This window comes from Columba livia, chromosome 29 (assembly GCF_036013475.1).
Source record: "Columba livia isolate bColLiv1 breed racing homer chromosome 29, bColLiv1.pat.W.v2, whole genome shotgun sequence".
In the NCBI taxonomy this organism is placed as follows: Eukaryota; Metazoa; Chordata; class Aves; order Columbiformes; family Columbidae; genus Columba; species Columba livia.
Window position 1 is genome coordinate 632,480 of NC_088630.1, and position 13,439 is coordinate 645,918.

A 13,439-nucleotide genomic window follows, 5' to 3' on the forward strand; every position below is an offset into this window, starting at 1 on the left:
TCCCCAAACAGAAGAGTTTTATTCCAAGGCCGTGTCCCCCCCACGTTCCCACCCCGGGGGTGTCCCCCCACGCGTGCCCCCCCACCGTGTTCCATATGTACATCTATAGGGTGCGACCCCGCGGGGGGGCGCTGAGGTCCAGCCCGTGTCCATGGGGGGCACGTGAGGCACAGTGGGCTGCGGGTGGCTCGGTGTCCCCTTGTCCCCTGCCCGCAGCACAGGCCGTGTGTCCCCTGGGTGGTGTCACCTCGTCCGTCTGTCCCGTGTCCCATGGGGTGGTGTCACCTCGTCCGTCTGTCCCGTGTCCCCTGGGGTGGTGTCACCTTGTCCGTCTGTCCCGTGTCCTCTGGGGTGATGTCACCTTGTCTGTCTGTCCCGTGTCCCATGGGGTGATGTCACCTTGTCCACCTGCTCCCATGTCCCCTGGAGCAGTGTCACCTTGTTTCTGCGTCCATGGGGTGGTGTCACCTTGTCCTGCGTCCCCTGGCATTCTGTCACCATGTCCCTCCACCCACAGCACTGTCCGTGTGTCCCCTGGCATAGTGTCACCATGTCCTGCGTCCCCTGGCGTGCTGTCACCATGTCCCTCCACCCACGGCACTGTCCGTGTGTCCTCACCGTGCCATCACCATGACCCCTGCCCACGGCACCATCCGTGTGTCCTTGCCGTGGTGTCACCGTGCCCCCGTGCCCACAGCACTGTCCGTGTGTCCTCGCTGTGCTGTCACCATGTCCCCCTGCCCACAGCACTGTCCGTGTGTCCTTGCCGTGGTGTCACCGTGTCCACAGCACTGTCTGTGTGTCCTCGTCGTGGCGTCACCATGTCCCTGTGCCCATGGCACCATCCGTGTGCCCCTGCCGTGGTGTCACCATGTCCCCGTGCCCACGGCGCTGTCCATGTGTCCTCACCGTGCCCCTGTGCCCACGGCACTGTCCGTGTGTCCTCACCGTGCTGTCACCATGTCCCCATGCCCACGGCGCTGTCCGTGTGTCCTCACTGTGCCCCTGTGCCCACGGCACTGTCCGTGTGTCCTTGCCGCGCCGTCCCCGTGCCCACGGCACCGTCCGCGCGTCCTTCCCACGCCGTCGCCGCGCTCAGCGCGCGAAGAGCGGCTTGTGCACGCGCTTGTGGCGGTTGAGCGTGGCGCTGCGGGCGAAGCTCTCCCCGCACTCCACGCAGATGAAGGGCTCGCGCCCGTGCGCCGGCGCGCGGTGCCGCTCCAGCTCGCCGCCGGCGCCGCGGCTCTGCCCGCGCTCGGGGCACGGCGCCGGCGCCGCGTGCAGCCGCTGGTGCTTCAGCAGGTTGGTGCTCTGGGCGAAGCCGCGGCCGCAGTGCCCGCAGCGGTGGGGCCGCGCGCCCGAGTGCGTGCGCTGGTGCTTGATGAGGTTCTTGCTCTGCGTGAAGCTCTTGCCGCACTGCCCGCAGCTGTACGGCTTCTCGCCGGTGTGGATGCGCTGGTGCTGGATGAGGTTGGAGCTCCAGCTGAAGCTCTTGCCGCAGTCCCCGCAGCGGTACGGCTTCTCGCCGGTGTGCGTGCGCCGGTGCTGCACCAGGTGCGAGTTCTGGCTGAAGCTCTTGCCGCACTCGCCGCAGGTGCTGGGCCGCTCGCCCGTGTGCGTCCGCTGGTGCCGCAGCAGCTTGGACCAGTGGCTGAAGCTCTTGCCGCACTCGTTGCAGATGAACGGCCGCTGCCGGCCCCCCCGCAGCCGCCCCCCCGCGCCTTCCCCGCCCTCCCCCTCCTCGCCGTAGCCCCCCGCCGACGTGGCGGCCGCCGAGCCGGGCTGCCCCCCCCGCCGCTTGGCTTTGGGGGGCAGGGGGCTGTGCGGGATGACGGTCTGGATGATCTCGTGGGGCAGCACCTCGTCCTCGCAGTCGCTCACGATGCCGTCGTCAGCTGTGCCGGGGTGGGGGGGGGCAGAGAGAGGCTGGGACCCCCCCCAGGACACGCGACCACCCCCTCCTGGGGTGGCTCCCCCCTCCCCGGCGCCCCCTCCTCACCGATATAGACCCTCCGCACCACGTCCCCCTCGTCCGAGTCCTGCAGCTCCACCACGCACGGCTCCTCCTGCTCCATGGCCTGCGGGGGGGTCCTGAGCTCCCCCAGCGCCCACAGGGGTCCCTGAGCTCCCCCAGCGCCCACGGGGGGGTCCTGAGCTCCCCCAGCGCCCACAGGGGTCCCTGAGCTCCCCCAGCACCCACGAGGGGGTCCTGAGCTCCCCCGGCCCCCACGGGGGTCCCTGAGCTCCCCCAGCTCCCATGGGGGGGTCCTGAGCTACCCCAGCCCCAACAGGGGTCCCTGAGCTCCCCCGGCCCTCATGGGGGTCCCCAAGCTCCCCCAGCCCCCACTGGGGGGGTCATGAGCTCCCCCAGCCCACAACGGGGTCCCCAAGCTCCCCCAGCCTCCCCAGGACCCCCCAAACCCGTCCCCCATTCCTCCCGCCCCGTGACCATTTGTGTCCCTGTCCCCATCCCCGGGGCTGCGCTGGAGCCCGGGGGGGTCGATGGGAACTGCTGGGGGGGGGGGGGGGCAGGTCCCTTTGTGTGTCCCCTCCCGGGTCTGTCACACCCCCCCAAATCCTCTTAGTCTGCTCCAAATCCCTCTGTGCCCCCCAAATCCCTGTGTCCCCCATAAATCCTTGTCATGCCTCAAATCCCCTTGTACCCCCCTAAATCCCTCTGCCCCCCCCAAATCCCCCTGTGCCACCTCACAGCCATTCGTGCCCCCCAAATCCCTTTGTGTGCCCCCATAAACCCCTCTGTGCCCCCCAAATCACTCTGTGCCCCCCAAATCCCTTTGTGCCCCATAAATCCCTCTGTGCCCCCCAAATTCCTGTGTCCCCCATAAATCTGTGCCCCCAAATCCCTCTGTGTCCCATATAAATCCCTCTGTGTCCCTCAAATCCCTCTGTCCCCCCCCATAAATCCCTCTGTACCCCCAAATCGCCCTGTGCCCCCCGAATCCCGTCCTGCCCCCCAATCCCTGCGCCCCATCCCCCGCGTTACCTCTGGGGGTGTCGGGGGGTCCGGCCGCTGCTCCGAGATCTGGGGGGGACACAGACACGGGCGGTTACAGCCCCACGGTTGGGGGGTCACTTATGTCCCCCCCGCCTCCACAAACCATCCCGGGGGGGCACTGAACCCCCAGTGTCCACGGAGCGGGGGGGGCTGAGCTGTGGGGACCCCCCCGGGCTGCATGTGCCCAGGGCCCCCAAAGTGTCTGCAGCCCCCCCCGGGCACCCACTGCACCCCAAAATTGCCTGAACCGCCCCAAGGTGCCCGGTGCACCCCAAAGGTGCCTGCACCCCCCCCGGGGTGTCTGTGCACCCCGGAATTGCCTGACCCCCCCCCCCCCAGGTTGTCAATGCACCCCGAAAGTGGCTGCACCCCCCTCCCGGGGGACCTTGTGCCCCCAAAAGCACCTGAACCCCCATCCAGGGTTCCGGCTGCACCCCAAATGTGGTTTAAGCCTCTCTGGGAGTTCCCGGTGCCCCCCAGTTTCCCCAGTGCCCCCCCAGTTTCCCCCATGCCCCCCAGTGTCCCCCAAAGCTGCCCAGTGCCCCCCACTTTCCCCCATGCCCCCCCAGTTTCCCCCGTGCCCCCCCAGTCTCCCCAGTGCCCCCCAGTTTCCCCAGCACTCCCTGCAGCCCCTGCAATGGGGTTTCGGGGGGGCCCTTGTGGATCTAAACGGGCTGAAAACCCCGATTCCCCCCCCAGCCTTGCAGCGGGGGAAACTGAGGCACGGCGGCCCCCCAGCCCCCCACATTGGGGGGGGGGGGGCACAAAAAAGAGGGGCCGGAGCCGCCCCCTACGCGATTTGGGGGGACAAATGGGGCCGGGGGGACAAATGGAGCCGGGGGCTTCAACGCAGCCCCCACACCCCCCCAATGCCTCAGTTTCCCCCCCACCCCCCAGGTTATTTATTTTTTGGGGGGGGGGGGGGGCTGCGGCGCCGCGGCCGCGAAGCACAAAGGAACCAAAGCGCCGCGACCCCCCCCCCACCCCGCATCCAGCACCGCGACCCCCCCCAAACCCCGCACCCCACGGCCAAGGGCGCCCCGCGTTTCCCAATGGGGGGGGGTCCCTTTTCCTTCCCCCCACCCCACCCCATGCAGCCCCCCCGCGTCGGCGCCGCATCCGCGGGTCCCCCCGACTCACCGCAGCGCGACGCTCCGGGCGCGGGCGGCGAAGGGGGCGCTGGGGCTGGGGGGGCTCCTGGGGGGGCTCCTGGGGGGGAGGCTCCGCTGGGGGGGGCGGGAGGGCGGGCGAGGCCCCCGGGCTGCCGCTGCGGTCGGGGGGGGGGCCGGGAACAGGAAGGTCCCAGCGTCCTCCCGTCCCCCCCCCGCGGCCCCGGGCTTTGCTTCCGCTGGGCGAAGCGAGAAAATGGGGGAAAAAGCGTCGGAATTGGGGAATGCGCGCTCGCGACGCCCCGCAAAACGCACAGCGCGGGAGGGGGGGGGAACAAGCGGACCCCCCCTCCCCCCCCCCCGCCCCCCCCCCAGCGGGGAAATTGTGTATTGATCGCGTTATTTGTATGGTTTGTATTTGTTTATTTCGATCCCGCTCTGCGCTTGGAAAACGATCCCGGGCTCGACGGGTTCACGGGGTTTTTGGGGGGGGGTTAAGGGGAAAATAAGCAGCCCCCCCCAGCCCCCCCCCGCTCCGCTTTGTGTAGCGGCTCCCGCTCCAGCCCGCGCGGTTTTCCCCCCCCCCGGCAAAATGACAACGAGAAATGGTTGGAAATTATGCAACGAGGCCGGTGGCTCCGGCGCCGCAGCCCGGGCGGCGGCTTTGGGGACCCGGCACCCCCCTTGGCCCCCCCTTGGCCCCCCCATGGCCCCCCCGCCCGGATTGGGGGTGTCCCAGTGTCCCGGTGTCCCTGCCCTGGGACATTGGGGACACTGGGGGGGTTGGCGCGGGCGCCGTCGCCTGCGGCACCGGTGGCACCAAAACCTTCCCACGGTGGCACCGGTGGCACCAGAAAGTGTCCCCGCTGCCCCTGTGTCCCTGCCTGGGGGCACTGGTGACACTGGGGGGGTTGGCGCGGGCACCATCGCCTGCGGCACCAGTGGCGCCAAAACCTTCCCATGGTGGCACCAGAAAGTGTCCCCGCTGCCCCTGTGTCCCTGCCTGGGGACACTGGTGACAATGGGGTGGTTGGCACGGGTGCCATCGACTGTGGCACCGGTGGCGCCAAAACCATCCCACGGTGGCACCAGAACGTGCCCGCGCTGTCACCGCCGCCGTGTTGTCCCTGGGGGGGTGAGGTCCCCAAAACAGGGGGGGGCACAATGCACAGCGAGCACAGCTGCTTGGGGACATTTTATTAGTCTTGTCACCACACCCCGTGTCCCCCACCCGCAGCTTTGGGGGTGTCTGGGGTGCGGGTGCCAACCCCCTTTGGTGAGCACTCACCCCTGTGACCCCCCCGCGGGATCAATGGGGCTCTTGAGCGGCTGTTGCGTCCCGCTGTCACCGTCCTTGGGTTGGTGACAAGGTGACAGTCCCGTGTGTCCCCCCCCCGGTGTGGTGACACCTCAGGGTCCCCAATGAGGGTCCCCAATAAAGGAGGCGCCCAGAGAAGCTTCCGGACCAGCTGGTGACACCCATGGGATCCAGCTGGTGGGAACTGGGGTGATTTCTGCCCCAAAGGGCACTGAACAGGCGGCCCGGGGGGAACAGGCGGGGGGCTCGGGGACGTTTCAGGGACAGGGCTGGTTGTGTGTGGACTCGGTGATCCTGGGGGGTTTTCCACCCAAAACGACCCTGTGGTTCTGTTCGTGTCACCGTCGCTGCGGCGCGGTCGTCACACAATGTCCCCCACCGCGTGTCCCCCCGCGGTTCATGGTGTTGTCCACCCCACTGTTCATGGTGTTGTCCACCCCGTGGTTCGCGGTGTTGTCCCCCCATGGTTCGCGGTGTTGTCCCCCCACAGTTCGCAGTGTTGTCCACCCCATGGTTCGTAGTGTTGTCCCCCCACGATTCGCAGTGTTGTCCCCCCTGCGGTTCACGGTGTTGTGTTGTCCCCACCACGGTTCACGGTGTTGTCCTCCCTGTGCTTCACGGTGTTGTCCCCCCCGCGGTTCATGGTGTTGTCCCCCCACGGTTTGCGGTGTTGTGTTGTCCCCCCGCACGGTTCGCAGTGTTGTCCCCCACGTGGTTCACGGTGTTGTCCCCCCCGCGGTTCGCGGTGTTGTGTTGTCCCCCTGTGGTTCGCGGTGTTGTCCCCGCACCGAATCGTTTCCGGTTGGTGTCTGGGCTGAGCTGTTCCGGCCGGAATCGAGTCTGTTCGGAGCTTGTTTGCCGTCGATTGGGTGACACCTCCGTGACGACCCCAAAAGTCGTCCCCCCTGCAGCCCCGTCCCCACCCCAGTGTCCCTGTCCCCACCCCAGCGTCCCCATCCCGGTGTCCCTGTCCCCATCCCTGCACCTTCATCCTGGTGTCCCTGTCCCCACCCCAGCGTCCCTGTCCCCATCCCAGTGTCCCTGTCCCCATCCCTGCACCTTCATCCTGGTGTCCCTGTCTCCATCCCAGGGTCCCCATCCAGGTGTCCCCGTTCCCATCCCTTCTTCATCCTGGTGTCCCCATCCCAATACCAGTATCCCCATTGCAGTGTCCCTGTCCCCATCCCAGTGTCTCCATCCCCATCCCATTGTCCCCGTCCCCATCTCATTGTTCCTGTCCCCATTGCAGTGTCCCTGTCCCCATCCCTGCATCCCCATCCCAGTGTCCCCATCCCATTGTCCCCATCCTCATCCCGTTGTCCCCATCCTGCTGTCCCCATCCCATTGTCCTCATCCCCATCCCAGTGTTCCTGTCCCCATCCCTGCATCCCCATCCCAGTGTCTCCATCCCCATCCCATTGTCCCCATCCCCATCCCGCTGTCCCCATCCTGCTGTCCTCATCCCCATCCCAGTGTCCCTGTCCCCATTGCAGTGTCCCTGTCCCCATCCCTACATCCCCATCCCAGTGTCCCCATCCCCATCCCGCTGTCCCCATCCCGCTGTCCTCGTCCCCGTCACGCCACGTGCAGCTTCTGGTGCCGCCGCAGCTGGGCCTTGTGGCGGAAGCCGTCGCCGCACTCCCCGCAGACGTGGGGCCGCTCGTCGCTGTGCGTGCGGCGGTGCCGGACGAGGTTGGAGCTGACGCTGAAGCGCTTGCCGCACTCCCCGCAGCCGTACGGCCTCTCGCCCGTGTGCGTCCGCTGGTGCTGCACCAGCGCCGAGCTCTCGCTGAAGCGCTTCCCGCAGGCGCCGCAGCCGTACGGCTTCTCGCCGGTGTGGATGCGCTGGTGGGTGAGCAGGTTGGAGTTCTGGCTGAAGCCCTTGCCGCAGGCGCCGCAGGTGTACGGCTTCTCGCCGGTGTGGGTGATCTGGTGCCGCGCCAGGTCCGAGCTGCGGCTGAAGCCTTTGCCGCACTCGCTGCAGATGGTGGGGCGCAGGCGGCCCCCCCGCAGCCCCAGCAGCTCCGCCAGCGGCGCCAGGGCCCCCGCGCGCCCCGCTGCTCTGGTGGCGCCGCGCGCCGCCGGTTTCCGCCGCGGCCTCGGGGGGCTGGGGGGGGCTGCGGGGAGAGGGGACCCGTGAACCGGGGGCAGGGCGGGCGGCGCCGAGGGCTGGGGGACGCGGCCGGGGCTGCGGCCGCTCTGTGCCGTCCCCGTCCCGGCTGCAACTTCCCTTCCCAGCCCTCTTCCACCTTCCCCAGCCGTTTCCCACCTTCTCCATCCCTTTTCCCACCTTCTCCATTCGTCTTCCATCTTCCCCGTCCCTTTTCCACCTTCTACTTCCTTTTCCCACCTTCCCCATCCCTTTTCCCACCTTCTCCATTCATTTTCCGTCTTCCCCGTCCCTCTTCCACCTTCTGCTTCCTTCTTCCACCTTTCCTGTCCCTCTTCCACCTTCTCCATCCCCCTTTCCACCTTCCCTGTCCCTCTTCCACCTTCCCCATCCCTTTTCCACCTTCCCCATCCCTTTTCCACCTTCCCCATCCCTTTTTCCACCTTTCCTGTCCTCCTTCCACCTTCTACTTCCTTTTCCCACCTTCTCCATTCGTTTTCCACCTTTCCTGTCCCTCTTCCACCTTCCCCATCTCTTTTCCACCTTCCCCATCCCCTTTTCCACCTGTTCCACCATTTCCATCTCCAGCCCCACAGTGCAGGATCGGGACGTCCCTGCACCCCAGGACTGGGGCACCCCCATACCCCGGGGTTGGGGCACCCCCCGTGCCGTGGGAACAGGACACCCCCATACCCTGGGGTTGGGGCACCCCCCGTGCCGTGGGAACAGGACACCCCCATACCCTGGGGTTGGGGCACCCCCCGTGCCGTGGGAGCAGGACACCCCCATACCCCGGGGTTGGGGCACCCCCCATGCCGTGGGGCACCCCCCACCACGGACACGGGGCACCCACACCCCCCAGGATCAGGGTCCCCCCAGGATCTGGGGATCCCCCCACCCGGGGTTGGGGTGACCCCCCCATCGCTGGGTCAGGGCAGGCGCATGGGGACCCCAAAAAGGACTCAGCACCCCAGTGTGACAGGGGACACCCCCCGGGGGGGCTCACCTGCCGACGTCCCCTGCGGCCGCTCGCTGTCCTGGGGGGTCCGGGGGTCCTGGGGGGGCGACCCCCCCTCTGTGTCCATGGCCACCGTCCCAGCACGCTCAGACGGGGGGGCCCTGCTGGGGGGGAGGGAGCGGCAAAGAGATGGGGTGACACGGTGGCACCCCAAGGGGGGTCCCACCTGCACCCCAAGGGGGGTCCCAGCCCCCCTGTGCCTCAGTTTCCTCCCCTGATGCTGGGGGGGGCACAGCCAGGGTTTGGGGCCCCTCCCCATCCCAACAGCATCCACAACCCCCCCCCCCCCCATCATGGAGGGTCCCCCCGCAAGCTGGGGGGGTCACGCTCCCCCCGCCGCCGGCATCGCCGCCATTTCGGGGGAAACAGCGGCAGGGGGGGGGGGCCTGTCCTCCCGCCCTTTTTGTTCCTGGGGGGGTTCCCGGCCACGACTCACCGGTGCGGGCGGGGGGCCCGGGGGGGCGCGGGGGGCGGCGGGGAGCGGCGGCCGGGCCGGCGCGGCAGCGGGGAGGCCGCCATGGCCGGGCCGCGGCTCATGGCCGCTCATGGCCGCTCATGGCCGCCCGTGGCTGCCGATCGGCGCAGCGGCACCGCCGGGGGCTCCGGCCCCGCCGCCCCCGGCACCCCCCATGGCAGCCCCCATGGCACCCCCCATGGCACCCCCCATGGCACCCCCCATATCACCTCCCATGGCACCCCCCAACCTGCAACCCCCCCTGCAAACCCCCCATGGCACCCCCCATGTTAACCCCAACCTGCAAACCCCCCATGGCACCCCCAACCCGCCACCCCCCCATGTCACCTCCCATGGCACCCCCCAACCTGCAGCCCCCCCGCAAACCCCCCATGGCACCCCCCATGGCACCCCCCAACCTGCAAACCCCTCATGGCACCCCCATCATGGCAACCCCCATGTCACCCCCCCAAACTCCCATCCCCCCATGGCACCCCCATGTCACCCCCCAACCTGCAAACCCCCCACATCATCCCCAAAACCTGCAGCCCCCAAATGTCCCCCCCACACTCCCCATGTCACCCCCCAACCTGCACCCCCCACGTCACCCCCAAACCCACCGTGACGAACGGGCGCCCCGTGGGGACTCAGCCAAGGGCTGCGGGAAGAGTTGGGGATCCCCCATCATCGGGGTGGCCTCGGCGGGGGGGTAAGGTGTCCCCCCCACGGTGATCCGGGGGGGGGCTGGGGTGTGCCCCCCCTTGTGTGCATCTTTGGGGGAGCAGGGACCTTCTGGGGGTCCCCCAGGCGCTGGGGGGTGCCCACTGGGGGGTCTTTTGGCCTGGCAGAGGCTGTGGGGGACACGGCGGGGCCGTCACAGCCCTGTCCCCGCGGGGGACCCCCGTGTCACCCCCGCCTGCCCGGGCGCCATTTGGGGGAGAACAACACGAATTGTGGGGTGCAGCGAGTGGGGAAACTGAGGCATGTGGGGCCATGTTCAGAGGAGGGAGCGGGGCTGGGGGTGCAAATGTGGGGCGATTGAGCCTTATTAAAAACAAAATCATCTATTAAGCTGGTGATGGAGCCGAATAAACGTCCAGGTGCCGCTGGGCCGAACCGGGGTTAACATGGAGCGCTGTGGAGCCACGGGGGCCAGGGCGCGCTGCGGGGCACCAGGCCGCGCTGCCATGGCAACGCCGGGGTCGAGCCACCGGAACTCAGTGGGTGCGCAGGGAGAGGGCGGATTGGTGGAGAGCCACCATGGAGGCGGGGCTTACCGCCGGGAGCACCTGACGATTGGAAGAGAGCGACGCAAGGGGGCGGGGCCTCCGAAGGCGGGGATGAAACAGCAGGGAGGAGGCGGAGCCTTGAGGGAAGCCGCAATTCGATTGGTGGAGAGGTGGGCGGGAAGGGCGTGTGCCGCTGCTCAGGGCTCGTCACTTCCGGGTAGCGGCAGTTTCTGTCTCCCGCCGGGGCTGCGGCGGCCGCGCTCGGACCCCCGGGGGCCTCCCGACCCCCCGAACCCCCCCCGGGGCCTCCCCGACCCCCCGGCGCTCGGTGCGGCCCGGGCAGCTCTTCCCGCCGGGGCATGCGGAGGCGGCGGCGGCCGCGCTATGTGGTACATCATGCAGAGCATCCAGAGCAAGTACTCGCTGTCCGAGCGCCTCATCCGCACCATCGCCGCCATCCGCTCCTTCCCGCGGGACAACGTGGAGGATCTCATCGGCAGGGTGAGCCGCGCCCTGCGGAGCGGCCGAGCGCTCGGGGAGGGAGCGGGGCTTTGTAGGGGCGGGGGTCGAGCCGGGACCCCCCTCCCCGCCGGGAGCCCGCGGGTGCCCCGGTGCTCAGGGCCGGTCCCACCCCCGTTTGCCCCCGCAGGGCCGGGCTGTGGGTGTCCCTCCCCACTGTTTAACCCCGCTGGGGTGCGGGTCCTGCGGCTGTGCCCCCTCTTGCGAGCGTCCCCTCGGCCAGGTCGCTCTGAGGGGCTGAGCCCGACTGACCGACCATGCTGAGCTATTTCGGGTGGCAAACGTCTTAAACCCCCTGGGGACGCCCCTCCCCAGCCCCGGGCGCCCCTCGGGGCCTCGCTGCGGCGTTTGAGCAGCCGCCAGTTTATTTACCAGAGGCAAAGCACCCACGTCCCCCAGCGCCCTGCTCCGTGCCCGCTGGCGGCCTCGCAGCAGCGTTCCCCGTGATCCCATGGGGACACCGAACCTCAGCACCGGTTATTCCGGCACCCCGGGGTCTTCCGGCGTCATTTAGTGACAGTTAATTAATTAAGACCAAGCCTGGGAGCAGAAAAACAGACCGTCGAGCTCCACGCAACCGCTGTTCCCAGCCTGAAAACAAACCCCGGGCGTTACGCCGGGTGTCTATTAATAAACCTTTCCTAACGGCGCAAACCGAGGCGCGTCGGGCGCCGGGTGGGGGGCGGGAAAGGGCGGCGATCGGGGGGGTTTGCTAATCGCGGTTTCCCGGCGCTCTCGCAGGGCGCGGATGTGAACGGGATGCACGGGACCCTGAAACCGCTGCACTGCGCCTGCATGGTGGCTGACACCGACTGCGTGGAGCTGCTGCTGCAGAAGGGAGCGGAGGTGAAGGCTTTTAGTGGAATATAAGATAAAAAGCCCTTTGGAGAAGGGGCCGGGAAGTCGGGGCCGGGGGCGGGTGAGGTTTGAGCCGGTGCTTTAGCGTGGTGCCGGTTCCGTGCCCCCGCGCAGGGGCAGGTTCGTGGTCCCTGGATGAGGTGTTTGTGCTGGGCTCTCTGGCCAGGGAGGGAAGTGTTGCGGTGGGCGAATGAAGACCCAGGTGTTGCCTCGCTTTTGACGCTGCTGCAGGTCGTACCCGCGCTGCCCCGTTGTGATTGTGCTGTCGGGTAAGTTGGGGTGTGGAAATAATGGTTTTGTGCAGCGGCGGTGGAGCTTCCCCGAGCCCGGCGGGAGCGGGGGCACCTCGGTGACCCCCGAATCATCGAATCGCAGGATCGTTTTGGGAGGAAAAGCCTTTCAAGCTCATAGAGTCCAACCATAACCCAGCCCTGTCACTGAAATGTCCCCAATAACCTCGTCTGTGCACCCCCCAGGGATGGCGGCTCCAGCCCTGCCCTGGGCAGCCTGTTCAACGCCCAATGGACCTTTGGGGCAGAAATCACCCCAAATTTGCCCCCTCACCCTCCTTGTCCTCCGTCCTCAGCTCCGTCCCTTTCTCTCCACTCGCTCCAGCACCTCAAGCTCTTGCTTGACCTGGGGGGCCCAAAACTGCGCCCAGGATTCGCGGTTTGGCCTCCCCGGCGCCCAGCGCAGGGACGGTCACCACGCTGGGACCTTTTTGGCCGCTCTGGCTCACGTTGAGCCGCTGTCACCAACACCCCCAGCTCCTTTTCCGCCTTTCCAGCCGCTCTTCCCCAAACCTGCAGCGTTTAACCCCGTCCCTCCCGTCCTCAGGTCAACGCCCTGGACGGCTACAACCGCACGGCCCTTCACTACGCGGCGGAGAAGGACGAGACGTGCGTGGAGATCCTGCTGGAGTACGGCGCCGACCCCAACGCGCCCGACGGCAACAAGGACACGCCGCTGCACTGGGCCGCCTTCAAGAACAACGCCGAGTGCGCGCGGTCGCTGCTGGAGAACGGCGCCCGCGTGAACGCCCGCGACTACAACGCCGACACGCCGCTCAGCTGGGCCGCCATGAAGGGCAACCTGGAGAGCGTCAGCGTCCTGCTCGACTTCGGCGCGGAGGTGCGGGTGACGAATCTGAAAGGCCAGACGCCCATCTCGCGGCTGGTGGCGTTGCTGGTGCGGGGCCTGGGGACGGAGCGCGAGGATTCCTGCTTCGAGCTCCTGCACCGCGCCGCCGGGCAGTTCGAGCTGAGGAAGAACGGCAGCATGCCCTGGGAGGTGACGAGGGATCCGCAGCTCTGCCAGAAGCTCACCCTGCTCTGCTCGGCGCCCGGGACGCTGCAGACGCTGTCCCGTTACGCCGTGCGCCGCAGCCTGGGCGTGCAGTTCCTGCCCGAGGCCGTGGAGCAGCTGCCCTTGCCCGCCAGCCTCAAGGAATACGTTCTGCTCCTCAGCTGAGCCGCAGAACGAGGCGCCGGGGCTCTCGGTGCCGGCGTCCCGCTGCTTTTCCTCACCGCCTCCTCGCGGCGGCACCGGGAGCGAGCTCCGTGGGCTGGCTGGCGGCCGGCGGGTGCCGATTCCCCTCCCCGGTCGCGGTTTCCGTCCCGGCGCCGCTCGCGGGCGGCTCCGCGTCCTCTCTCTGCCCGCGCCGCCCGCCCGGCGCCTCCTCCACGCGCCCTCCCCTCCACCTTTGGCCTCGTGAGATGAACCATCTCAATTAATAGCAAATTATATCCCCGCTGTTGGATTCACTTGGGGTTTTTTTCCCTTTTTTCCTTTTTTTTGCGTTCGGGTGC

At 68.2% G+C, this 13,439-nt stretch overlaps 2 protein-coding genes across 2 annotated transcripts; one reads left to right on the plus strand and one right to left on the minus strand.

Annotated features, from left to right (window-relative positions):
- On the minus strand, nt 1–8,953 carry LOC135576638 (zinc finger protein 629-like). Its single transcript, XM_065043341.1, has 6 exons — nt 8,560–8,953; nt 7,021–7,560; nt 4,157–4,540; nt 3,005–3,043; nt 2,000–2,179; nt 1–1,895 (listed from the first exon to the last, which is right to left on the minus strand). The coding sequence occupies exons 1-6, from the start codon at nt 8,864–8,866 to the stop codon at nt 1,096–1,098; spliced, it is 2,250 nt and encodes a 749-aa protein (XP_064899413.1). The 5' UTR covers nt 8,867–8,953; the 3' UTR covers nt 1–1,095.
- A 1,478-nt stretch (nt 8,954–10,431) lies between these two features.
- On the plus strand, nt 10,432–13,394 carry ASB8 (ankyrin repeat and SOCS box containing 8). Its single transcript, XM_065043494.1, has 3 exons — nt 10,432–10,755; nt 11,515–11,619; nt 12,469–13,394. Exons 1-3 carry the CDS (start codon nt 10,639–10,641, stop codon nt 13,099–13,101), a joined length of 855 nt encoding a protein of 284 aa, XP_064899566.1. The 5' UTR covers nt 10,432–10,638; the 3' UTR covers nt 13,102–13,394.
- Nucleotides 13,395–13,439: the final 45 nt, after the last annotated feature.

What these genes read in the sequence shown, in the direction of transcription:
- ASB8 (XM_065043494.1), top strand. Translation starts at nt 10,639, where the DNA reads ATGTGGTACATCATGCAGAGCATCCAGAGCAAGTACTCGCTGTCCGAG. An exon ending in TGGAGGATCTCATCGGCAGG is followed by an intron (nt 10,756 to 11,514) that starts GTGAGCCGCGCC and finishes GCGCTCTCGCAG; the next exon opens with GGCGCGGATGTGAACGGGAT. An exon ending in TGCTGCAGAAGGGAGCGGAG is followed by an intron (nt 11,620 to 12,468) that starts GTGAAGGCTTTT and finishes TCCCGTCCTCAG; the next exon opens with GTCAACGCCCTGGACGGCTA.
- LOC135576638 (XM_065043341.1), bottom strand. Translation starts at nt 8,866, where the DNA reads ATGATGGGGGGGGGGGGGGTTGTGGATGCTGTTGGGATGGGGAGGGGC. An exon ending in GCCCGGAGCGTCGCGCTGCG is followed by an intron (nt 3,044 to 4,156) that starts GTGAGTCGGGGG and finishes TGTCCCCCCCAG; the next exon opens with ATCTCGGAGCAGCGGCCGGA. An exon ending in GGTGCGGAGGGTCTATATCG is followed by an intron (nt 1,896 to 1,999) that starts GTGAGGAGGGGG and finishes ACCCCGGCACAG; the next exon opens with CTGACGACGGCATCGTGAGC.